This window comes from Acomys russatus, chromosome 7 (assembly GCF_903995435.1).
Source record: "Acomys russatus chromosome 7, mAcoRus1.1, whole genome shotgun sequence".
NCBI lineage: Eukaryota > Metazoa > Chordata > Mammalia > Rodentia > Muridae > Acomys > Acomys russatus.
Window position 1 is genome coordinate 56,022,805 of NC_067143.1, and position 26,483 is coordinate 56,049,287.

The following is a 26,483-nucleotide window of genomic DNA, read 5'->3' on the forward strand; positions in this document are numbered from 1 at the left end:
TGTTAATGGCTGTTTCTTGTAGCAGGTGAGATGGTTTTGCACATAAACATGCTGGGCAGTAGCCTGATGCCCCAGCTCGATATACAGAACCCACAAAGTGGAAGCATAGACCTGATTCCTGAAGATTAAATTCTAACCTCCAAGCACCAATTGTGGCAATTGTTTGCTCCACCCACACATAAACACACACATAAATGCAAAATAATATTCATAACAAATTATTTTTTCTTGTTGGTGATGCCATATGGGAAATTATTTTTATTCCGTATTTAAAATTACTGTATTAAGAATTAACCTATATTTGGTAAAACTAAATTACTAACATTATACCTTAAAGATGTTTTAAAACTTTGGTACTTAACTTTATTCTCTCTCTCTCTCTCTCTCTCTCTCTCTCTCTCTCTTTCCTCACAAACCTATAATAGTTTCCACTATGATACAAGTATTGAGAATGAATTACCTTGAAAAACTAATTATGTTTGTAAGCAGCTAATCTATAAAACATATTCATGTATTTTATGCAGCATAAAAAGTCTACATTTATTAGGATTTGAAGCACCTCACTGTAGCTTCTTCAGCAAGATGACTGTGTTTTGTTAATGATATAAGATATAATTTTTGTTCGCTAGTTTTGAAGTTTCAGTTTTTGTAGGAAAAGCTCCTGAGATCCGTGTACAACAATGTACACAATACTGCACTGTGCACCTGAGGATCTGGGTATGTATATCATATTAAATGTTTCTGATACAATAATAAAAATGTCATTATGTGTGCCTAAATTCTGTCTTTATAGATGTACTAAAACTCAACTAACAAAAAGTGATAAGGTATATCCCCATTAGATCATTAGATGGTGAATCAAGGTAAAACATTTAGCTATGATTATTTAGCATTGCCTAACATAATTCTTTTGCAGTCTTCTCAAGTTTCTTTGTATACAAAGTAGACTATACAATAAAATAAATTTATCCCCTAAACTTCAGCATAGTTTATTTCTGCAAATATTTACATGTTTATGATACTTTTTAATAAAAGGCTGAATAAAATATTAATGGATATCTAAAAACAATGCATAGTTTGTTTTCGAAATTAGGTATCCCATAATTGCATACAAAATTCTAGTGGTTGTTATTAGTGAATAAACAACCACGTCAGGCAATCATAGGAAAGATGCAATGGAAACAAGGCACTCACTCAATCTATGTTTCTGAAGAGGTTGTATTTGTGTGCATTGCATGATAACACTGGCTGGTATAGCCGAGGATCTTGCAAAAACAGATTTCTTATTTATTCTGGAACTTCCCTAGTAAGTCAAATCATGAACGGTAATACCTTCTTGGCAGTGGCAAGAATCAAACCCTGGACTGTGTATGACGGCAAGGCTTTCTACCACTGATTCACACACCCAGATCATTTAAGTATGACCCGTAAGTTTACTTCTCTTGCCAAATCGCTTGAACTTTCTGATTCTTTATTAACACTAAGCACTTCAGTAAAAGACTGTCTGTAACATCCATTCTTTTGTAGCTCTGAGCTGTGCCTCATGATGATGGCTTTTAAAAAAAAAATCATCAGAGATACCCACTGTAGAGCTCATCTTTCTAACACAAACCTATTGATTATTGGTTTGTTTTGTAGCTCTATTTTGAGGCCATTATATTCTTTTCTCATCAGTTCCAGCTCTTGTTCCAAACCATGAGGGTGGATCCAAATACCTCATCTCTGGCTGCGTTTCCACCTTTGTCCTTAGCTGTAGAAGTTCTGCTTCTTTAGACTGTAGCTGTACATTCAATAATTTCAAAGACTGAGAGTTGTTGCTACTTAATCCAAATTGTTTGTCTAAATATCTCTACCAATGCCATCCTCTTGGTAAGCATGAGGGGTATTCATTGCTTCTTGTACCACAGGATTTGCTTCTTTATCTGAGCTCTGGAAGGCTTTTCTTCCCCAAGCCCTTGTTCTTTTCTTTAAGAAGGAGTTCTCTTTTTCTTCACCCTAAAGCTGCTTCTTGATGTCTTCATACACAGCAACAAGGCAAAATGTGAGGTGACACACATATCTCCCGAATGCATTGCAAATAAAGTCGTTGCATCTCTTTTGTGGGCCTTTTCATGATTCAGAGCACAGACACCATCTTGCATTAGTGCATCCATGACAGCCTGTGTCCAGGATGCAGAGGTCAGAGGTCTCCCCAGAGTGACTTTGCTACACGATAACATGCAGCTAGAACACTAGCAACTGAAGACAGAAACTCTCATTTACATCCAGGGGTCCAAGTGAGCTGAAATGCTAAGAAAACTAAGAGCTCTGACTGCAATCATTAAAGCCTGCACCTCAGGAGGATTTACAGAAGACCTTGGTAAAAAGCAGGAGATTGCATTTGATGAATTTCGCTGCAACAAACAACAAATGGCAAAGCTGTTTGTCATCCTACATCTTCCCCTTTACCAGGAATGATAAAATTGTTCACTGGAAAAACAAAACAAAACAGCTTTTCAGTCATGGGCAGATAATGGGAGATCAGGTCCTAGCAATAGTAAAGACTTTCGGGCACATAATAATCCTGAAGGAGAAATTCTGTGGAAGGCAATTCTTGGGCTCTCCCAAGAAAGTATTCAAATTTGAAGTGGACTTTGACTAAGCTATTGCTGGGTTCTTCAGTGTGTACATTTGCACATATTGAACATTGTGTAGCTGACTTTCAGTATGAACTAGAACCCAAGCTCCATATTCGAAGAACCAGATTTATGACATACAAATTAATATTAACTAATAATCTTGTGTTTCAATAAGATAACTGCCCCTTTAGTAACAATTACATGGTTTTGCTTTTCAAATAAAGAATAGAAATGAGAATTTTAGATGTGGCTCTATAAAGTCTGTGAAATGCCTAAATGCCTATTTGCTAAATAAATCAAAACCTTTAGTATAAGAGAAAAGCACCGTTTTATGATACTTATGCTCAGAGAGAGCAACACTGACTATCCCATCTTTTCTTTTCCTCACAGAAAAATGTCTGCATCTCTCAAAGACTCCAACAGTTCCAAGTCTCAGGTGTCCGAGTTTATTCTGATGGGATTCCCAGGCATTCACAGCTGGCAGCATTGGCTTTCCCTACCGCTGGCCTTGCTCTATCTCTCAGCAATAGGGACAAATGTCCTCATTCTTATCATCATCTATCAGGATCCTTCCCTGAAGCAGCCCATGTACCTTTTCCTGGGCATCCTCTCTGTCGTGGACATGGGCCTTGCCACCACCATCGTGCCTAAGATTTTGGCCATCTTCTGGTTTGACGCCAAGGTCATTAGCCTTCCTGAGTGTTTTGCTCAGATTTATGCCATCCACTGCTTTGTAGGGATGGAGTCTGGTATCTTTCTCTGCATGGCTTTTGATAGATATGTAGCAATTTGTTATCCTCTCCGCTACTCATCAATTGTCACCAATTCCTTGATCTTAAAAGCCACACTGTTTATGGTGCTAAGAAATGGCTTGCTTGTCATTCCAGTGCCTGTGCTTGCAGCCCAAAGGAACTATTGTTCCAGAAATGAAATAGACCATTGCCTGTGCTCCAACCTTGGTGTCACAAGCCTGTCTTGTGATGACAGATGGCCGAACAGCATTTGCCAGTTAGTCCTGGCATGGGTTGGAATGGGGGGTGACCTGGGTCTCATAATATTGTCATATACTTTGATTCTGCGCTCTGTACTCAGACTCAACTCAGCTGAGGCTGTTTCTAAGGCTCTGAGCACTTGTAGCTCCCACCTCATCCTCATCTTCTTCTTTTACACTGTTGTTGTAGTGCTTTCTGTAACTCACCTGGCAGAGACCAAGACCACCTTGATCCCAGTTTTGCTCAATGTAATGCACAATGTTATCCCTCCTTCGCTCAACCCCATTGTGTATGCGCTTAGGACCAGAGAACTCAGGCGGGGCTTTCAAAAAGTGCTTTGCTGGGGCTTACAAAAGAAGTAAAATGTCTTCTCCAGGATGTTCATGGATTTCAGTGTCTCCTAAACATATGGTGGCATTTTGACATCATGATGGAAGGGAATGGAAGTGCCCTCCAGAGTCTTTTTTCATGATTTTTTTTTACATACATTATCATGAAAGCTTAAGAAATAATAAAAAAAAAAACTTTTACAATTGTTCCAAAATCAGCAAAGGCTAAAGAAATATATTCAAGAATATGGAAAGACTGTCCTCTAGACCAGCCAAATGGTATTACAGACAGAACTAGTGATTTATATGTATGACCTAAAGTAAAAACCAACATAATAACAAGTGTGTGAGTTATAGGACATGCTTGCACTTTGTTACTTGTATGCTGGGATCAAAGTCAGCCTACCTAATTAGTACCTGCCCAGTAATATGTGATGCAGAGGCAGACATAGAAAACCCTTATGCTAGGCAACGCTTACTCTGGCTGCGAAAGAGTGCTAGGTGGCCTCTGAATGAGCGACCCAGCATAAATAAGTAAAGCTACTTGTATGTGGTTGGTGTCACTTGCCTCCCCAGATTTGACCTCTGACCTTCTGTGAAGCTCATTATTTAGGGAGTTGACTTTCATGTACTGTGACTCAAGCTCTCCTGTCTTGGGACACTCAGGTGGGATGGCAAGTGAAAAGGAAAAGAGACTTCGGGTTATTTTAGATCCTTTATTCTTCCACTCCCAGGCTCCCTCGATATCATGTTTATGACAGTACATGTCTCTTATAGCACATCTCAGGCGGTCCAGCTGCTCCAGGATGTGTGTCTACTCAGTGACTGCTTTCTTTTCACCTCACACCTTCCTATTGAGACAAAAGAAATAATAAAGAATTTTTGCTATTAGTTAGTAAAAACAATACATGCTATTCTGTTAAGCTATGTAGTCTCTTTTCTCTTGTGTGTGTTTGTGAATCTTATGTACTTGCATGTGTAAGCGAAAGCTGGGAAAAGGAGAATTGCCTCATCTTCCCCCACATAGGACAGTATTCTCTGCTTCCGTGGATGCATCTGCATTTAGATCCAGAGCCTTTCCCTAAAAATACTGAAATACCTGCAAAAGACCTATTTACATGGAATGAAGAAAGTACACTTATAGAGGCTGACATTCCACAGATAGCACAGAATCCTGAAAAAAAAAACCATTTTATTTTGAAATGATATTTCAAATAATTTACCCTATGCTACATGTCTATAACAAAATTTTAAGGTTTTATTATGATGTAATTTCAGGTTTATAGCAACGTTGCAAGACTAGAACAAGCAGTGCTTTGCTGTGCATGGTCTTAAATGAACCCAGCACCAGGGATAGTCGGGTCTCTGTGAATTCAAGGCCAGCTTGACCTACACAGAAAATTCTGGTCCAACCACAACTATATAATGAGACTCTTCCTCAAACAGACAAATGAGCAAAACAAAATAGAAGTTATATATACTATTTGTAGAGATTTATCAAATATTTATATTATGTCCAAGTTAAGTGTCGTCTTTTTTCCTTATGTGGTGTGTGTGTGTGTGTGTGTGTGCTATTTTTCTGAGCTATCTAAGATAAACACTGTTTATTTTTAAACACCTCACTGTGTACATGAACTGACACAATCAGATCTCAAATCTAGGTATTCTAATAAGTTGGTAGAATGTACATGAGGTTGGTTGACAATATTTCTATGGGAATTCATATGCATTTGAAGTAATTATAATGTTGTTAAGGAAATAGAGAACAGGAGTCGGCTAGCTGCTCTGGATACGTACTCAGAGTTTCCTTCACAAAACCAGGTAGAAAGTGCTTGTGGATTCCCTGTTGTTTTGGAACCTGCTCAGCAAAGGACAATCCTCGACCATGTGCAGCCTTAACTTTGGGCCCTGTGGATTCATGGTTTGAGTGCCTCTTGGACAAAAATTACAATAGCTAAGAGCTCCCTTACCCCCTGCCCTGGCATGGAGAAGGGAAGGATTGCCTGGTAGGCTGTTCAAGCACAGTAGAATCAACTCATTGTTCTCAGGAGTCCTGTGAATTCCTTATTACTTAATTTCAATTATCAAAGTGGTTATGTAATCTGGTATATTAAAATGACTGATGCTCTAGCTCCTGCCTAAAGCTCACCATCACGACCTGGTCCTCACATGCCTATGTGTCAAATATCTCTTACCATTCTGTCACTTTGATTTTTGTGTTTTGTATTTGTATGTGTGTGTGTGTAGTGTTTTTCCTTCCTAGTATTACTAGTATTTCTCTTCAAGGATTTCTTTCCGAAAAGCACAATTCTCCAAAACCTTCAACATCAACAGTTCACACACACACACACACACACACACACACACACACACACACAGAGGTGGGAGGATGCGAGGGGAGAGGGATGGAGGGAGGGAGAGAGAGAGAGGAGTCCTGTACTCCTTTGGGATCCTGGGTACTGGATTTTAGTCCTGACATAGTTGCTGAGGTATTTTTAACATCTGTCTAATAGGCTCTGTGTTTCCAGCTGGATAGGCCTGTGCAAATTCTCCATATAGTTCTATGGCAGATGGTCAGTGTTCCAGAATGAAAGAAAGAAAGAAAAAAAGAAAGAAAGAAAGAAAAAGAGTGAAAGTGTAGAATCCCATTTCTGTACTCCAAACACTTATTTAAGCTGGAAATGGAATTTGGAAGCAAATGCAGAATTTGCATTTTAATAATTTTCCTCTAGGATGAGAAACCAATATGATATATGATTAAAAGTACTAAATATAAGGCATTTTTTTCTACAAAGATGCAAAACTAAAAAAAAAAAAAAAAAAAAAAAAAAAAAAAAAAAAAGAAAAGGAAGAAACCAACAAAGCAATTCTTATAGAAACAAAGGAGGCAGTCTTTTATCTATGGTAATACAATATTTTTCAAGGTCACTTGCACACAATTTTATTCAAAAATATCACAGACAGTACACTAGAAGACAATTTCTCCCAAGGCATGCAGACTCAATCCTCTAGTGGTTTTGAGGGACTGAGGGCACAATTACTGCACCAGTTTGCAAAGAAAACTTATCTAAGAGGCTCTTGTCTTCCTCCCCTGGGGCCTTCAGTTATGGGGGCTGGAGGGATGGAGTCCTCCTTGTCTGGTGGGTGTGGGAGAAGTTCCTCAGTGGCCACGCAGCCCAGCCAGTCTGGACCTCAGGGTTTAGTAAGTACCATTTATAGTTTGGAAATGGGATGAGCCCGGTGTGTGGGACCCACCGGGACAGTGGGAGGGCAGCATGGTTGTCTGTATTCATGTGTGGCTTCATATACAGCACGAAGTGGTAGGAGCGCTCAAGGCGCTGGACCGGTCTGAGCCGTCCCTTGGCCTGTGTAGCTTTGCTGCTGTGGGTGTCTGTGGTGGCTTCTGCTTCCAGCAGCTTCAGTTTATTCTCAATTAGGTGAGAAGGCTCCAGGAGACTCCAGGCGTCAGGCTGCAGGGTGGGGGCGGGGTAGGGGATCCAGTGCCACCGAGGGGTCGCAGGAACTGGGGCCTGGGGCTTGAATGTCCGGGATGGGTCACAGAAAGCTTGCAAACACACAGTTGTCAATCTCCAGGCGCCATTGCCGCAGTGGTCCACCTATCTCAGGCAGATCGCAGGGTGCCACAGAGCAAGGTGCAGGCATTGGGGTGGCACAAAGAAGGGAGCCCAGTGCACTGGTCCTGCAGCTACATGGACGGGATGAATCCAGCATGCATCTTGCTCCTCGTTCGTGTGTGCAGACTGTCTGGGGCTCAGCATGACCACTGCTCCTTGGAGGCTGCGCTCCTGGCATTGGGTGGAGAAGACAGAGATGGAGAAGTCAGGATGGGTTCAGGCAGTTCTGTGGTTAGGGTCACAGGAGGAAACGCGAGTGGGTTCACCATGAACTGCCTGGCGGCTCATGTGCGCAGCCTGGAAAGCTTTACTAAAATCTAACTTTAATTTATATGCCCTCCCTCCACAACAAGAAGTTAATTAAAATGGGTTCTATTTTATGATTATAAAAACATAAATCCAAAAATGCAGAGAAGATAAACTAAAAAAAAAAAAAAAAATCAAAGGTGGCAACACATTATTGAAAAATACATATTAAAGGGAGAAATATTATAACAGGCAAATACTTGATAACCGTTAGTAAGACATAGTAATACTAGCCACATATATATAGTATATGCATATAGAAACGTGTATATGAAATATGTATGATATATTTGACATAGGCACTAAAAAGTCTCAGTGGAAAGTAAGTCAGGGGGATTTGTAGAAAGAATAAACTTCAAGATGTTATTGTTTATCTTGTAGAAAATATAAACCAAAAGACTCACTGCCCTAGGCACCATTAGCTGCTCTTGACCTATGGCCATATGTTCAATTTTAAAAACATTATCGTAGTTCAGAATGTTAAAAGACAATAATGAGAAATCATGAAGGATGAGGAAACTTAGTAAAACATTTCTCTGACTTGTGAAATCCTAGGGTTTACTGAGGAATACACCCTTAAACTATTTTCATAATTCTTTGAACAGAGTATCAGTAACTAGCGATAAACATCAATCACTGAGTAAGGACAAGAATTTTAAAAGGCTAAGTCCTAAGTGTTTATTTATTTATTGGTTTCAGAGTCTTGCAATATATTGCAAATTGGACTTGTGCTCTTCTGCCTCAGTGTCCTCAGTGCTGGGATTATAAGCATGCAGGCAACATGCCTAGACCAACCCCCTTTTTAAGATCATATCTATAGTAAGATATATATTGTTATTCACAATTGAGTAAGGCATTCTAAAAAAGAAAAAGCCCCCTTGAAAAATCATAGTAGAATACAGTGGATTATTTCTCTACAAGGATGAAAAATCTATCTTTAAAAAAACTCATAGTCAGAATCTAATCAATAATGATTTCCTGAATGAATCAATTAATTAACAGTAAGTAACAACACAAAGAAAACTATTCTTTTGTTTGATTGAATATTAAAATGTATTGTACAGAATTTAAAAGTAGAAGAGAGCTACTGATAGTAGTAACTAAAACCTATACATTCTTTTCTCCTTTCTTTAGGAAAACCTACATAATTTTAAGCAATTTCATGGTGGTACTTGCCTGGTCATGTCAGTGCAGAATAACACAGATATGACCCCAGCCTCATTCATTCTGAATGGGATCCCTGGCTTGGAAGACATGCACATCTGGATTTCCTTCCCCTTCTGTTCCATGTATGCCGTGGCTGTGGTGGGGAACTGTGGACTCCTCTACCTCATCTTCTTTGAGGATTCCTTACACAGACCCATGTACTACTTTTTAGCGATGCTTTCTCTAACAGATCTTGTCATGTGCTCTAGTACAATCCCTAAAGCCCTCTGCATCTTCTGGTTTCATCTTAAGGAAATTGGATTTGATGACTGCCTTGTACAGATGTTTTTCATCCATACCTTCACAGGGATGGAGTCTGGGGTGCTCATGCTTATGGCTTTGGACCGCTATGTAGCCATCTGCTACCCATTGCGTTACTCCACGATTCTCACCAATCCTATCATTGCCAAGGTTGGGTTTGCCACCTTCCTGAGGGGGGTGCTGCTAATTATTCCATTTACATTTCTTACCAAGCGCCTGCCCTACTGTAGAGGCAATATAATAAACCATACCTACTGTGACCACATGTCTGTAGCCAAGTTGTCGTGTGGCAATGTCAAGGTGAATGCCATTTATGGTCTGATGGTTGCTCTCTTGATAGGGGGCTTTGACATCCTGTGCATCACAGTCTCCTACACCATGATCCTGAGGGCAGTGGTCAGCCTGTCCTCTGCAGATGCTCGGCAGAAAGCCTTCAGCACCTGCACTGCCCATATCTGTGCCATTGTGTTTTCTTATAGCCCAGCCTTCTTTTCTTTCTTTTCCCATCGTTTTGGGGGCCACACCATCCCTCCATCTTGCCACATCATTGTGGCTAATATTTATCTGCTTTTGCCTCCCACGATGAACCCTGTTGTTTATGGAGTGAAGACCAAGCAGATACGTGACTGTGTCATAAGGATTCTTTCAGGATCTAAGGATTCCAAATCCCACACCGTGTAAACAAGCTTTGCCAGGGTAACAGAAGAATAACATCTTTTCCAGTTCAAGCAGGAGTTGATAAAATCCTCGAAGATGCGCTATCTTAACAAGGCACTAAAGTTAGAACTTGTTAAATGTTGTATTCTTCAACACTTCGGCAAGCCCACCAAGCTTCCAATGACTCTAGCATCTCACTATTTTGAAGACCTAACCTACTGGATAGACCAGGTTTCATTGACAAAACCCAATGAAAAAATAATTAAAGTATGGGATGTTGTCTTGTTTTAATATATCTCATATATTTTTTAGGCGATTTCTCAGTTGTTGCTTCTGTTAGAATGTATGTATGTGTGTGTGTGTGTATATATATATATGTGTGTGTGTGTGTGTGTGTGTGTGTGTGAGTGTATTATATACATTCACATCTTTGTATACAACACACACACATATACACACACACACACACAATATTTAGTGAATGTAAACATATTTTTGTTTTGATTCCCAGTGTGGGATGTGATATTGTCTAGTGTGATGGACTTTGATGTTTGCACACTGGAAACAGACCCAGGAGAGGGTGCATGATATTTGTCTGATAGAAAGGGAACTGCTTCTTGTGGAGGGCATGGTCTTTGTCAGTTGGAAAAAAATCCATTATGGACTTTGGGACAGTATAAATAACAAAGATCAATTGCTTTTCATTGCTTGGCTTCTTATTTCTCTATTTCAAGATGCTTCCAGAAAATGCTTCAAAGTTCTTGCTGCTGTGTTGCTGTTAAAAATCCTGATGAGAAAGAATAGAATCACCCCAAGGAACTGAGTGTAAACGTCTAGGTCCACTGTCCCTATTTGTTGGGGGATGGTTGGGGATTTCAGGAAAAGGCCCAACAGAAAGCGATAACAATAACTAAATCCCATGGAATGATGGACAGGATTTCTCTAACTAAAGCCTAAATTGACCTAAGGCTTAGACTTTTCTGGTTTCCTTGTTTGATTTTTTTTTTTTTTGTTGAGATTTCTAAAGATTTTGACTAAGTTGAGATGAAATAGTTAAACAGGATGGTAATGGCACCAGCCCTTAGTCCCGACACAACAGAGACAAAAGCCAGGCAGAACTCTTCAGTTCCAACCTGGTCTCCACTGGCTTGGCTCCCTGCTGATAAGATAAGTTACTTACAAGAGACTTCCTAAGATTTAAACTGATAATTTTTTTGATATGTTCCTTTTTCTTAACAATGAATTATATGTGCTTATTGATCTAAAAGGTAGATACACATCAATCTGAGGTTTATATATATAAAAGAAAAAGGTAATAAAAATGCTTTTAAAAAAGGCCAGCCAATCTCGTTAAAAGTAAAACTTCCATGAGAGGTATGGTGCCAAAGGGTAAGTCAGCCTAAGAAATATGTTTTGTTGGTCAAAGTAAAGACCAAGGTTGGACAGGGAGATGGACATGAAGCTGCATGGCTCCCATGTAGAGAAGGGGTGAGACAAAACTACCCACAACAAATGTAAAAATCCAGGTACAAGAGATACATATGGTATAGGAGATATATTTTGTTGGTCAAAGTAAGGAACAAGCTTAAAAGGGGAGACAGACATACAAGTTACATGCCTCCCATTGAGAAGTGTGAGACGAAAACACCCAAAACAAATGTAAAAAGCCAGGTACAAGATACCTACAATATACATAAACCCTAAAATAAAATGGGAATCCATCTGATGTTTATTTAAAACTTAATGCCTTTTTCTTTTGCTCAGGACAACCAGCTTGTTTCTAAAACTGGAAGCATTTTCTCGGTAAACAGGTAGCAGCCTGGCCTATGTACATCAGGGGCCGTAGAGCCTAGAGAAGGACATTTGGAACTATACAATCTTGTTTTGCTTCCAATATGATGATAAATGTATGTTTGTTATTAATGGTGATGTTATATTTTGTCTTTAAAAGAGGTCAAAATAAAACAGACCTAAATAAAAGAGAGACTGCTAACTTAAGTGAATCTATTTATATAGTTCAAACTGCAGAACAAGCAGTTAACTTATATTCCTAATCCCACTACATGGGAATAGCTCTGAGACTGGCTGAGACATGTGCATCCTGCACACCTAATACATTCATAGTTTTAGGACTGTATAATGCTTGTGAGAAATTATGTTTTCAGAATAAAAGAACTGGACACTGATGCTGGATCAGACCTGACAGGATTCATTCCTCCAGCATGCTGGGATGCTGATGTCCTGCATCCTTCATGTTCCAGCCCCAAGTGTTTTGGTTCTGGTTCCTCATCAGAAAAGGACAGCTTCAAAGAAGGCTCCTGATCCAAGTTGGTCCAGCATTTCAGACTGTCCCACACAGGACTAATCCTAAACCTGGAATTTTTCAACATTTAGAGACTGGACCACGAATTCTGTGCCCAGCTTGTTTAACCTTTTTTTTTTTTTTTTTTTTTTAATTTTGACCTCTACAGGTATTCTCTGGCCCAAATCAGCCTGAAGAAACTTTAAGAGAAAGAGGCCGCATTTCCCTTAAGGGGGATGGGTAGGTTTTTGGTTGCTTTCTTGGGCTATAGATGTATATTGTCATTAGAAGGTATAGAGATAGGGGTTATAAAGAAAGAAAGGGGAGTATAGAGATATGTAGGGATGATAGGACAAAACGTAGATTATTGAATCTACTTCTCAACTTAAGGCCTTAATTGTTACTCACGAATGAGGCTAATATTAATTCATTGATATAGAATTTTGTATATTGATACAAATAACTTTAAATTTGATATATTGAAATAGAATTCAAATTTAATATTATTCTTCACACATTACATTTCTACTCTAATATGAAGTATTGTACACATACAACTCAATTAATATGTAGTTTACTTCCAATACTCTGATAGTGTTATTGTAAGCTGTTTAGGATAATTAAGTAATGCAAGTCAATTGTTGATCAATTCATTTTCATGTCAAGTATAAGAATATACATGCTAGGTTTAACAGATATGATTATATAGATAGATATGGTAAAATAGTTAGATATGGTCTTCAAAGACCTCAGAGACCTACAGAATATGGCATTTAAGATGTTTTTATTAATTTAAAGATTCTTTGACAATAAGACAAGTACCCAGCCCACCACAAAAAGGTGATGAGCATCAAAGAACCTCCTTGTAGAGATGGCTTCGAAGTGTAGCATAACAAGCATGGGACAAAAATGTCCTCATTCCTCTTACAGACAAAATTCTACCTAAAATGGGAGAGGTTCAAAGCACGCAGAGTTGACGGCCAGACTCTGCCAAGACAGGGTAAGCAAGTCCTCAATGGTTCCTGCCTCACAAATATGTCTGTCAGATATACTGGGCCAGAAGGCTAAAGATGATGCTTCAACGTCATAGAGAGTTTTGGGTGTCTGTTCAGGCAGTAAACTGTCCCTGTCATTTTTTCATTCTGGAAGCTGCTAACCTGCACTTCATGATTATTTAGGTAGTTAAATGTATTCCTTCTGAAGTCTCTAATGGGGTTGAAGACCAGATAGTTAATTTTAAAATTAAGCTCAGTTGTTTAGGAGTTAAGAAGATACTTTTAGGTCTAGATAAATATTTTAGGTTGATAGATATAAGCTTTAATAGATATTGATTTAGGTTCAAAACTTTAGACTCACCAAAATAGAATAGATAAGATTTCTTCAAGGTTGCCAAATACTTTTTGATTAGACGTTATGTATATAAATCTTTTTTAAAAATAAATCTTATTATTGGTTTTTATAGTTTTTCATCATTGTACTTCCTGTACATAAAATAAATGGCCTTTATTTAAACAGAAAGGGGAATGTTGGGGGGATGGTCTGATGTATTTTGATGCTAATTAATAAAAAGCCATCCCACCTGGGCAGAGCAGGTGTGACTAAGGGTCCTAAGGAGGAGAGAGAGGAATCCTGGGAAGAAGAAGAAAGACCGCCATGGGGAGGGAGGAGAGAGACACTGAGGAGAAGAGAGGAGGCTGCTATGGGTTAGATGGAAGAGGAGCACATGGCCGGTGTGGATGGAGAATCTGGCTCAGGTGAAGAACATTAGCAAGTATTTGGGAATGTGGATGGGAGGTAGCATGATGAAAATTGGTAGAAGCAGATGGCATAGGATTGGGGCAGGGAGCCCATCCCTGCCTCACTATAGAAAGTAGTTTAGAGGATTAATGTCTGCCCTGCCCCAGGTTAACTAAGGCTATTTTAAAATATAACAAGTGTCTGTGTCTTAATTGATTGCTAGCTGGGCATACTGATAATACAGATAATTTAAAAACAACACCTATTAACCTTCTTTCTATCCTGTCTAGGACAGGTGGGTTGGAAGGGAGGTAGAGGCATTAAAGAACACCAAATAATGACCTGTCCCCTGGAGGGGGAGACCCGGTGGCACTCAGAGGAAGGACAGCAGGTTGCCAAGAAGAGACTTGATACCCTATGAGCATATACAGGGGGAGGTAATCCCCCTCAGGAACAGTCATAGGGGAGGGGAATAAGGGGAAAATGGGAGGGAGGGAAGAATGGGAGGATACAAGGGATGGGATAAACATTGAGATATAACAAGAATAAATTAATAAAATAATTTTTAAAAAGTACACCAAATAAAATAGGATTTAAAAAGATCAAAGCCTATGCAAAGCCTATACATACAAAATATACATATACAAAATATATATACATATGTATATAAATATACATATATATAAAGTCTTTTTCAAATAATTCTTTCTTACTTGAAAACATAGAGATATTTTTCATGAAGTCATGAATTCACTGCAGTTTTAATATCTAGGCATCTCAATAGAATTTTATTAGGCTTCCTATGTTTCTCCTATCCGAGCCATTGGCATAATTATTTCACAGAGGAACATGTGACTTTCCTGTTTTCTTCAAGAGAGCCTCAGAGATCATACAGTAGAGAAAGAGAGGAAATTCTCTGAAAATCATTTAAGAAATGTTCCCTACAAACATAAGAATCTATCAAATTTTATTTTTAACTTTTCTTCAATTGTGAGTATAATAAAAATTGAATGTTTATTTAACATTTAAAGATTCTATTAAAGTAATAAAAATAGTCCTGAGAAATAGTATTTTGATATTTAATGTTTTATTAGTTGAGGTGATTTTTACAGGGAATGTAAACACAATTTTTATTTTTATCTTTCTCTGTCTAGCAGAAAAGACAAACACATCCTTTGTCTCAAATTAGTGAACTATTGTCATCAATTTTCATTCATTCATTCATTCATTCCATAAATTCTTTTCTTTTGTATCACGTTTTATGACATATGGGATGAAACAATCTTCAAAAGGCACAGAGGATATAGAGTATCCAACCCCAAAGGTGCAACTAAATTTGCAGCTTATACACGTAAGGCCTAGAAAAAGCAATAGAAGATGGAGTGGGAAGATGTTGAGAATCAGAGGACCAGGATACCTGCTGCTAGATAGTACCTTCTAGAGAGAATGGGGAATCTGCACATATGAAACCCTAACATTGTGGTTGTCTAATACAAGATCTTCATAGTGACAATACCAGTGGACATTCCAGAGTGAACAGGGGGAATTTTACAAGGCCATTCCTCAAACGAAGAGCTACTAGTGGCCAATGGACCCTGAGAGAGGAGACTAAGTTGTCCTCAGGTACTACACCCCAAATAGGTTATCCAATACCAAGTGATCAGCCTAAAACGTCAGCAACACTGAATGCACTTGGTAGGTGTAATATGTATTGTAGATATGTAATATTATATATAGCAATAATTAAAGAAAAGGTCATGAATTTGAGATGGGATGGGGCAGGAGAGGAGCTGGAGAATGTATAGAGCAGAATGGAAATGATGTAAACAAAGTGTAATGTATGAAATTCTTTTTTCTTCTTCTTCTAATTATATTTTATTCACATTACATCCCAATTATAATCCCCTCACTTTTATCTTCTTGTTCCCACCTTCCTTCCCTCTTCCACCTATTCCCCTCCCCTAGACCTTTGACAGGTGAGGTTCTCCTCCCCCACCATTTCACCACAGCCAATCAGGTTTCATCTGGAAAACCTGCATGCCCTTCCTCTGTGTTCCCACGGGGCCTCTCTGGCAAAGGTGATCAAATCTCAGGCACCAGTGTTCCTGTCAGAGGCAGCCCCCCACTCTCCCCTCCTTCTCCACCTGGAGCATGAGATGTCCATAGGCTATATCTGAACAGTGGGTCTGGGTACTCTGCTTACAACGTCCTTGGTTGGTGTATCAGTTTGTGCAGGCCCTCTGGGTCCAGATCCACCAGCTTTGATAGTATCCTTGTTTCAGGAGCTCCACGATGAAATTCTTAAATGAATAAAATTATTTAAAAATTATGGTGTAGGATATGGTTTACTTGGTCAGGTGCTTGTTATGTAATCGTAAGAATCTTATGATCCTCGGAATTAATGTAAAATAGGCAACGACGGTGGCATGAGCTTGTACCCCCTGAATTCAGGAGCTGGAAACAAGAGGATGCTGTGACTTGCTGTACAGGTAGCTTACTTTAATTGCTACACCCATAGATTACCAAGTCTCTTATTAAAGAAGCTTCTTTTAGTAGATGACAACTAACACAAGTGGTTAACTGGTCATTCAACAGGGAAAGAGAACTGTGGAATGCTCAACCTAATGTCCAATAAATGGAAAGTACCCATCACATTCACAAGGCTCAGGGATTTTCCTGGATAGTTGTTTGGAAAGATTGCAAGAAAGGGTGCATGTACATAGGAGCTCACAGGAATTGTGACAACATGCATAAAAGCTATACAAACCCAAACAAACAAACAAACAAAAAAATCAGCATGGATGGGGTAGATGGGCACAGAATCACACCACTAGCTGAGGAGCTTTTGAAATTTGTTGGCTTGTGGGAGAGGGAGAGTCAATTTTGCTTAAACTGGTAGGCCTTACCACACTTCAGGACAGGCTACATTCTAAGAGTAGTTGGTCAGCATAAAGTTGGCTGTCTTTTATTATTTAAAAAACCAGGAGAAACCACTAAATTGGGTGGGTAGGGAAGTGAAGGTGGAGGGGGTAGATCTGAGAGCAGTTGGGGAAAAGGAGTTGAACATAAAAAACAACAGAAACAACATAAACCTTACAAACTCGTGGAAACTGAGAGTGAGCTTTCTCACGTGGAAAATGAACTTTCTATTGGCTACATATGAGCAGGAGGTCTAGGTTCTTCTTGAGGAAATCAACAACTCTCTACTGAATGAAAAATGGGTCCAGACAGAGTATAAGAAAGAAATGTAGATTTTCTAGAATTGAATAAAAGTGAAGACCAAAGATGACCAAACTTATGGGATGCAATGAAGGAAGTTCTAAGAAGCAAGTTCATGTCACTAAGTGTCTATGTAATAAAGAAAACAACAACAAAAAACCTGGAGATCTCTCCTACTAGCAACTTAACAGTATACCCAAAACCTCTAAAATAAAGAGAAACCACACCCAAAAAGAGTATATGGCAAGAAATAATCAAACTCAGGGCTGAAATCAATAAAATACAAACAAAGAGAACAGCACAATGAATCAATGAAACAAAGAGTTAGTTAGTTGAGTGAATTAGCAAGATCGACAAACATCCAAACTAAATAAAAAAACACTGAGAGAATATTCAAATTAACAAAATTAAAAGTGAAAAGTAGGAGACATAACCAGAGGTAACTGAGGAAATCTAGAAATTATAAGGACATACTTTAAAAACTTATATTCTACCAAATCGGAAATATGTAGGCTCAATTTTCTTAACAAATATATTTTATTATGAACTTATAAACCGACTTATAACCCAACTAACCTAAACAAGGAAAAAAAGATTAAAGAATACAATAATGAAACCATAAGGATATCAGTTCCAAGGAACAATTCTCCTGCCGTAATCAGGAGGATTTCTTCTGCTGGGACCTGGAGTAACCAGAACCAGGAACCGGAGCAGGAGCCCGGAGCTTCGAGCCCTGAGTCCCAAGCCCCGAAGCCTTCCCTCGAGCGGTTCTCTCCAGGAGCATCTCGAAGTGGGGCAATGAACAGCAAAACTATCCCAAGTCTCCAAAGGCCCTGACTCTTATCTTTGGCTCACATTTATACCTCCTCTCAGCATTTGTTCAAGGTTGTTTTTCAGCTGCTTAATAAACAATCTCCCCCACATAATGGTTCGACTTCTAAGGGGATAAACATCACCTGTTCTCTCACAAGTCTTTTTCTCATCCCCCACTTGTGATCTAAAGTGGGGATAGATGGATCACAGATGTGAACTGACTAGAAAAATATAATTTATTTCTGCATCATATAACTTAAAGTTGCTTCATATCTCCTTCCAAATGCATCCATATTTTCCAGATTTATAAAAATATATAACATTATTTATATTTATCAAATAAATATAAAATTAAAGCCAACTATTGATTAATATTTCTATTTATGGTATTGCCATCATTACCATAAGATTTAGCTTCTAATAATTTATAATTTCATATTATATGCATACACAATGTGTATGTTCTTGAGTTTTTGATAAATTTTAACAATGATTTTATATGAATCCACAACCTCACTATAAAGCAGACTGTATCAAAAAAGAGATCCTAAGTTTTCTGTTTTCTGGTCTTTTTAAGATAGTTCCTTCCTTGATTTGGGAAATACCAAAAATTGGTGATATAAATGTAAACATAGACATGTAAAGATGAATAAAAAGGATAACATATGGGCATGTATGTATTAGTGGTGGAAACATTGTATTCCTATTGCTTTTGCCTCTTCTTTTCTATTTGTTTCCTCTTCTCCTTCACTTGTTGCTATAGCTGACACTTCCAGTATCATATTGAATAGGAGGGAGAGTGACATCCTTGTCTTGTTCACAGTTTTAGTGGAAATGCTTTGAGTTTTTCTCCATTTGGCAAGATGTTCCTGTTGTTAGCTGTATGCTGTCTTTACGATGCTGAGATGTGCCTCCATATCCCTAGATTCTCTAGGATATTTATCATGAAGGGGTGATGGATTTTTGCCTTTTTGGGATGTAATAAAATGATTTTATGCTTTCTTTTTTCAGTCTATTTATGGGGCGGATCTCATTTATTGGTTTATGTATGTTGAAACATCCCTGCTTCTCTAAAATGAACATTACTTGATCTTGGTGGATGATTTCTTTGATGTGTTTTTTAATCCAATTTGCAAATGTTTTACAGAGAATTTTTGCCTTGTTTATCAGAGATATTTGCAACATAGTGTCTAAGAAAAAAAAATAACCACAAAAGTGTAGTCAACACTACAGTCCCTAATTTTTATAAAACAGCTTCTGTTCATTTTTCACTCTCACTTGCTCATATCAATACACTAACAGGTATTGCTATTATTTATGAACCACTTTCATGTCCTCCCATGATATTGCTCTTCATATCACTGCTATCCTTTCTAATGCTCTCAAACATTCCCTTGGGATATGTAACACAGATTTTCTTTTAAAGACTGAGTGCACTAGTGGTATTTAGACACTGAGGGCTGTGCACATGCCTGTACTAGAGGATGGACACTTTTCCTTTGGAACAAGATCCTAAACATCTGGACCACATTGACTTGATCTCAGTGTTTGGCTGTACAGAAACTAGGTATTGAAGGGCACACAGTGACAATATGAGGGTGGGGACAGGCTAGTTTAAAGGCAGCATAATATAGTGGAGAGAGACTTTGGTTGCCTACGAATTGGCTATGATATCCTAAGAAACAGAGTTTTGATGCTACTCACAATTTTGATAGTGGAAGTGTTTGCAAGGATTTGGGTTCTCAATTCTCAGATCTATAATTAAATTACATTTCAATGATGATTATGATTATTTATATATTTACCAAAGTCACATAGAACTGGTTGGTTCTGCTTTGATGGAAGTCAGATATAAGTCACCTCAAGAAGAAATCAAGAAAGACCCATAGAATTGCTTTTGGTATTCATAATGCTGCTGTTTCTGATCTGACTCCCCCTTGTTTCTCAGACGGGCACAACTTACCCTTTTATTAACATAGACTCATTTGTGATGTTTAATCTTTTCTGATGACACTGGAGGGTCACGCTACCATATGAAGATAAAACTGTAGCTACTAAAGATGACTAATTGAGGAAGTGCCATCATTGTCTATGGTATTTGTAACAGACAAGAGACATCTCGTGATGTCTGAGTTACAGTTTTACTTTGTTTTTGGTGACTCAGGCTGGGCTGGAGCTCACTATGTAGCTCAGGCTCCATGAACTCATGGCAATCCTCCTGTTTCAGCATCCTGAGTACTAGTTTACAGGTGTGAGCCACAGCATCTGGATAGAGTAATATTTTGTAAGTCATTATAAGCATGTATTATGGTTACTGTTTCAATACCTCTAGCCACACTCAAGATAACATGAGGTAATTCTTTACAAGAGCTATTAAACTAAGTTATACCTAAATTGATTTTGGTAAAATTTGTTTTGTGGTTACTAGGTTTAACTTTGACATAAGTGTATGTCTCTTGATGGGTTTGGCGTGTGTATTTAGAACAAGATTGAAAATTGTTTCAACTTAGTTTTAATAATTAAGGCTCTAGAACAAACATGAAATACCCTGACAGAAGTTATGAAAATACTCTCCAGAATACAGCACATATATCAGAAACACATTTTCTATCTTTGTTTCATTGATCCCTATGCTTCTCCTAACTTCACCATTAGTTTCTTTTATACAGCTGTTTCACAAATTAAAGTTGGTTTAGTCAAGGACATTAAGAAGCAACGAGTCATGATATTAATCTATTTCCAACACCTTAGTAATACTATATAATTGTTCATGAAGATAATTTCAATCTTAATTTTCTGGCAATCAATTATATGTGTGTATAATCCTAGTGGCATGTGCATACAAGCACATATATACATATATATGACTTACAGCTTTGATTTTGTTTAATAAGATCTGTAAAAACTGATCTGAAGAATATAATATATGCAACGTGTGAAGCACACATATAGAAGCCTGACAAAAAGACAGAATGGCATTTCAGTATTCATGGAAACACAGATTTTTATATAGGCTGATGTGGTCCTTTTGATAAAAATGCACCTTCAAGAATCTTTGGGCTTTTTTGGTGTTTGTTTAAGACCAATTATTAATTGTAAAAAAGAAATATTATATGCAGCAAGGACCTGAATAAGTGATTTAAGTAATAACCCTATTTAGAAATCTGTGTACTGTCAAAGTTAGGAGGAACAACATTAAGAATTTTCATCAAACCCAGAAATAAATCAGTGTAGTACATTAGCTGGTGTTGAGCTACACCAACCACTTTCTGCTTCTTGATCTAGCCTTTTCTTTTTGGGGGGTATATTTTCATTTTTTATTTTAATAAAAATTTACCCACTTATTCATATTTTAATTCTTATGCACTATATTTATTGTTTTAAATGGCTAACTGAATTGTGACCTGTTTGTAGTACTAATCAAATTATTTATTTTTAAAAGAAATATGTCAATTGCTTTAAATCATTTTTCTTATTTTGGGAGGAATTTTTCCTTTTTCTCTAGTTGTTATGGGCTTTGGGAAAATTCATGTTTCTGCTTATTTATGATGTAGAAAAATATGTTTTTATGGTTTTTCTTTTGTATTGTCCACATAACAATATTACATTATAGTTTAAAAATGTTTAAAGCCAGTTTAAAATTCATTAATCTGGATATTCTTTCAAAAATACTTCAATACCAAATAGGTATCATTTAACTTTCTATATACTGCAAGTAAAAACATTCAATAACACCTGTTATAATATTAAGACTTTTAAAATTTGTAAGTGATACCAAAATTAAGAAGACTTTATACAAACACAGTGCTAAAACTACAAAGTAAGAATGATCAGCTTCAAACTTTGATAGCTCCATCGCCCAGCCTTAAGAGGAGGGCTTATGCCTAGCCTTATTGTATCTTGTTATACTATGTTTGGATGATATCCCTGGAAGGCCCGGAATTTCCTGAAGAGAATCAGAGAAGGAATAGATCTGGGGGAAGGGGAAAAGTTGTAGGGCATTGAGCGAACAGAAGCTGCTACTGAGATGTATGAGAAAAGCATATGGAAGTAAGTTCTTAAGTAAGTAAGTAAAGAAAGAAAGAAAGAAACATTAAGTCAGTAATTGTGTATTGCCCATGGCAGAGGTGGCTATTTCTAAGGTAGATGAAGTTTTAGGAGGGTTTTAGTGTTTGTAATGGGACCTAAAATGAAATGAGCTGCAAATCTATCTGTAAGGACACAAATAGGCAAGATAACACCAACAACAAGGAATTCTCTGCCCCGCTCCATCAGGCAGGATCATAATCACATCTCAGCTCCACAAACAGCAAGAAACTTGTCTTGTTGGTCCCAGTGTTTTCTTTGACATTATAATATCTTAGGAATATATATATATATATATATATATATATATATATATTTGAAGAACACTGTTATGAACATGCACATAGTAAAACAGTGACTCTTGAAAAAAAGAAAACTAGTCTATTAGCACTCAGTGCAAACCCATAAAAATAAACCAGGGAGGAAGGGAGGAAGGAGCAACAGTCAGGTAGTAGTGACTCATCTAGAACCTTGTGGTGAGTAAACTTGTGTAGTGACTGGAAGTTTATTCTGAGAGATTTAAGAAGCACTGCAAGTGAATATAGATCATGGTAACCAGGGTCAAATATGAGGCACTTGACAAACTGGAGGCTTGAACCCAAGATTTATAACTTAGTGTGATATCCTCTGGGCCTCCACAGTTCCAGTAACACTGGCATCCAGGTCCCTGTCTCCATACACTGCTGTTGTAAGCAAATCAGGGATCCCCTTCTGGAAAAAGTGAAGGCTCTTAGGAAAAGACCCATGAAAACAATAAGAGATGTCTTCAGTGACGTAAGGTCCTTATTTGAGAATCCTGAGCAAATCATACTGGTTCATGAGACTCATTTATCACAGGACATTTCTAGATTTCTAAAGACACATAGGCATAAACTGATAATCAGTGTATAACCTTGGGTATAAAGTAATCAACAAATCATTTGTTATTTTGAAGATTTAATAAAACTATGGTATAAGGAAACAAGTTAATAAAAGAAACTTGGAAACTCTTGAGTAAGATCTAGAAAGCACAAATACATTATACAAGAAGGTGATGGCCAATTTGTCAACTCAACAAGACTTAGCACCTTCTGGCAGACAAAAATATTTGGGCATATCTGTGAGGGAATTTCTACAACAGGAACACCTACCCTCAATATGGATGACATCTTTCCATGTTGTGGAGCTTGTGAATAAATAAAATGGTAATACAAATAGAACATGCATAGTCATCTTTCTGCAGCTTCTGACTGCAATGTGACCTGTTGCTTCATAAGCCTAATGTCATGCCTTTGCTGCCATGACTGACTAAACATGTCCCCTCAAATTGTGAGACAAAGTAAACCCTTCCTCCCTAATGTCATTTTGTGGGGTATTTGATGATGAAATGAGAAAGGGAAGCATTAAATCATATGCTTACATATTTAGTGCCAGAGTCACAAGAAATAGAGGGTTAAATTTTTCCATCAATGCTTGAAGAAGCCTTATCTACAGTACTGCCTTTTACTCAGTTATCATGGGCAGGGTACAAAAATATTGCTAAGATGGTAGTGAGGATCAAGTCTGTGAATATATATAAAGCTCTCAGGCCTGTACCTGCTGTATAGTGGTGTAAATATGATCTATTAATTAAAAATAAGAAAATAAAGAATGCATGCAAACATATCTGGTACAGGAATGATAAAGCATACCTGCAATCCTAGTCATTGGAGGCAAAAGGCAGGAAGATCGGGAGTTTAAGGTCTTTCTCAGCTCATAGTGAATTTAAAACCACCTGGGCTACATAAGACTTTGTCTTTAAAAAAAAGAAAGGAAAATATCACAAAATCAATAAAATAAAGAACATAACCAAATGGAAGTGAGTCTAGTTAGAAAGTTAACATATGATTCAGCAATAACACTGCGAGCAAGAACAAATCAGGCTCGTTCCCTTGCTCATGTTACCCCCTGAAATGGACAAGACCTTATTGCTGAAAACATTCACAGCTGGGTCCTAGAACATGGAGAAATGAAGCTGGAAATGACCTAGAGCCTCCTCTATATTAGAATGTGCTGCACAGTTTGGTAGGGGAGAAAAGCCATCAGTAGTCTAAAACAGCTGTGTATTCTGCCAGTAAAGTCATACCTGACTTGGCAAAATACTTCCTTGTGGTATCTTGGATGCTATGGGGGTAATCAATGGATTTCTCATTGTATTTGGGGACCACTCTATGGGATAGAACTCATTCTTGGTACTGTAATATGGTCCGTGAACACACAAATGGATTCATAGGCACTAGTAAATATCTTACTATTGTTTTTTTCTGAAACAGATATAATATCTAATTGCCTTCTAAATAGTTATCTGTATCACTGTAGATTAGTGCACCTCTGAACCCTTGTGCTGTGCTTGTGTTAGCAGTAAACAGCAATTAATATAGTGATAACTGGTCAGAGTGCAGAGAGTGAGTAACTTTGAGGTGTTCAGCCCTAAATGGGAAATTTGTATTGTACCCATCCCCCTCATGGCTCAGGAAATATTGTGGATAAGGGAAGAGAAATAATGTAAGCACTGGATTGGGGAGAGTTGTTGTGAAACAATGCCTTCTAGAAATGACAGGGTCATTGCTCTCATGAACTCATAGCATGTTCTACAAGACCAAGCAATCCAAGCAATCCAAAATTTCAGCACAGAAGAGAGAAGAGTTCATAAAGTCTCACCCCTAGCTGAGGATCCTTCATAGTTAAAAGGCTACCAGAGTAGGCAGATTTTGTGTTATTTAGGAAAGTGGCACCGTGTACTTGCCTATACTCCAGGGAAAGATGCTACACACATTCACACACAGAAATTACTGATATGACTCAGTCGGTTGTGAAAAGTGTTTGCATTGAGACAGGGTTTGGCAAATGTGTTCTGGGAGGGCTTATGAGGGAGTAGAGGATGTATGTGATCAAAATACCTTGTATGTGTGTGAAATTCTCAACAAATTAAAAGTTCATAAACTGAAACAACTATAAAGTTTTTTATGTATTCCTTCTTTCTCGTTTTAAAATAATATTGATGGAACAGAGCACTTAGTAATTGTTAAAGAAGTGTGTAGAAGTAATGGACAAATTGATGAGTTGACAACAAGTTATCAGATTAGAATTTATATTTTCTGTGGGAATTAAATGCAAAGTCTTGAACATGCAAGGCAAAGGTTCCACTGTGGGGCCATATTCCCAGATTTAAATTTTTATTTAATTAATTAGTATTTTGGTAGTATTTGGTACTCAACAGATGAAGAAGAGGCATGAAAATTTATCTTTCCCGTTTTTTCTAATACTGGAAGGTTATAATTTCAAACGAATAAAAACCCAACCTTTATGAGCCACTTGGAGATGATGACAACCTCATCATGCTGCTGCTGAATCAAACAGAGATGACCCCAGCCTCATTTATTCTGAATGGGATCCCCGGCTTGGAAGACATGCACATCTGGATTTCCTTCCCCTTCTGTTCCATGTATGCCGTGGCTGTGGTGGGGAACTGTGGACTCCTCTACCTCATCTCCTTTGAAGACTCCCTTCACAGGTCGATGTATTACTTCTTGGCTATGCTATCCTTCACTGATCTTGTCATGTGCACGGCTTCAATACCCAAAACTCTCTGTATCTTCTGGTTCTACCTTAAGGAAATTAGCTTTCATGATTGTCTGGCCCAGATGTTCTTCATTCATACTTTCACAGTGATGGAGTCTGGGGTGCTTATGCTGATGGCTCTGGATCGCTATGTAGCCATTTGCTACCCTCTGCACTATTCCACCATCCTCACCAACCCTGTCATTGCAAAAGCTGGCCTTGCTACCTTCCTGAGAGCAGTGGTGCTTATCCTTCCTTTGATTTTCATCATAAAGCAGCTCCCTTACTGCAGAGGCAATATAATACACCATACATACTGTGACCAGTTATCTGTAGCCAAGGTGTCCTGTGGGAATATCAAAGTCAATGTTGTCTATGGTTTGATGATTGCCCTCTTGATAGGGGGCTTTGACATCCTGTGTATCACAATCTCCTACACCATGATCCTGAGGGCAGTGGTCAGCCTGTCCTCAGCAGATGCTCGGCAGAAAGCCTTCAGCACCTGCACTGCCCATATCTGTGCCATTGTTTTCTCCTATAGCCCAGCCTTCTTTTGTTTCTTTTTAAACCGGTTTGGGAGCCATGTAATCCCTCCATCTTGCCTCATCATTGTGGCTAATATTTATCTGCTTTTGCCTCCCACTATGAACCCTGTTGTTTATGGAGTGAAAACCAAGGAGATACGAGACTGTGTCATAAGACTCCTTTCGGGTTCTATGGACAACCAATCCCACAGTGTCTGA

At 38.1% G+C, this 26,483-nt stretch overlaps 3 protein-coding genes and 1 pseudogene across 3 annotated transcripts; 3 read left to right on the forward strand and 1 right to left on the reverse strand.

The window, feature by feature from the left end:
• Positions 1-1,593: 1,593 nt before the first annotated feature.
• LOC127191997 (5-azacytidine-induced protein 2-like) lies at positions 1,594-2,153 on the reverse strand (annotated as a pseudogene).
• An 859-nt stretch (positions 2,154-3,012) lies between these two features.
• LOC127192251 (olfactory receptor 56B1) lies at positions 3,013-3,972 on the forward strand. Its single transcript, XM_051149578.1, has one exon. The coding sequence runs from the start codon at positions 3,013-3,015 to the stop codon at positions 3,970-3,972; it is 960 nt and encodes a 319-aa protein (XP_051005535.1).
• Positions 3,973-9,062: 5,090 nt separating this feature from the next.
• On the forward strand, positions 9,063-10,028 carry LOC127192252 (olfactory receptor 52N4). The gene has a single exon (XM_051149579.1). It carries the CDS (start codon positions 9,063-9,065, stop codon positions 10,026-10,028), a length of 966 nt encoding a protein of 321 aa, XP_051005536.1.
• Positions 10,029-25,517: 15,489 nt separating this feature from the next.
• On the forward strand, positions 25,518-26,483 carry LOC127192253 (olfactory receptor 52N4-like). Its single transcript, XM_051149580.1, has one exon. The coding sequence runs from the start codon at positions 25,518-25,520 to the stop codon at positions 26,481-26,483; it is 966 nt and encodes a 321-aa protein (XP_051005537.1).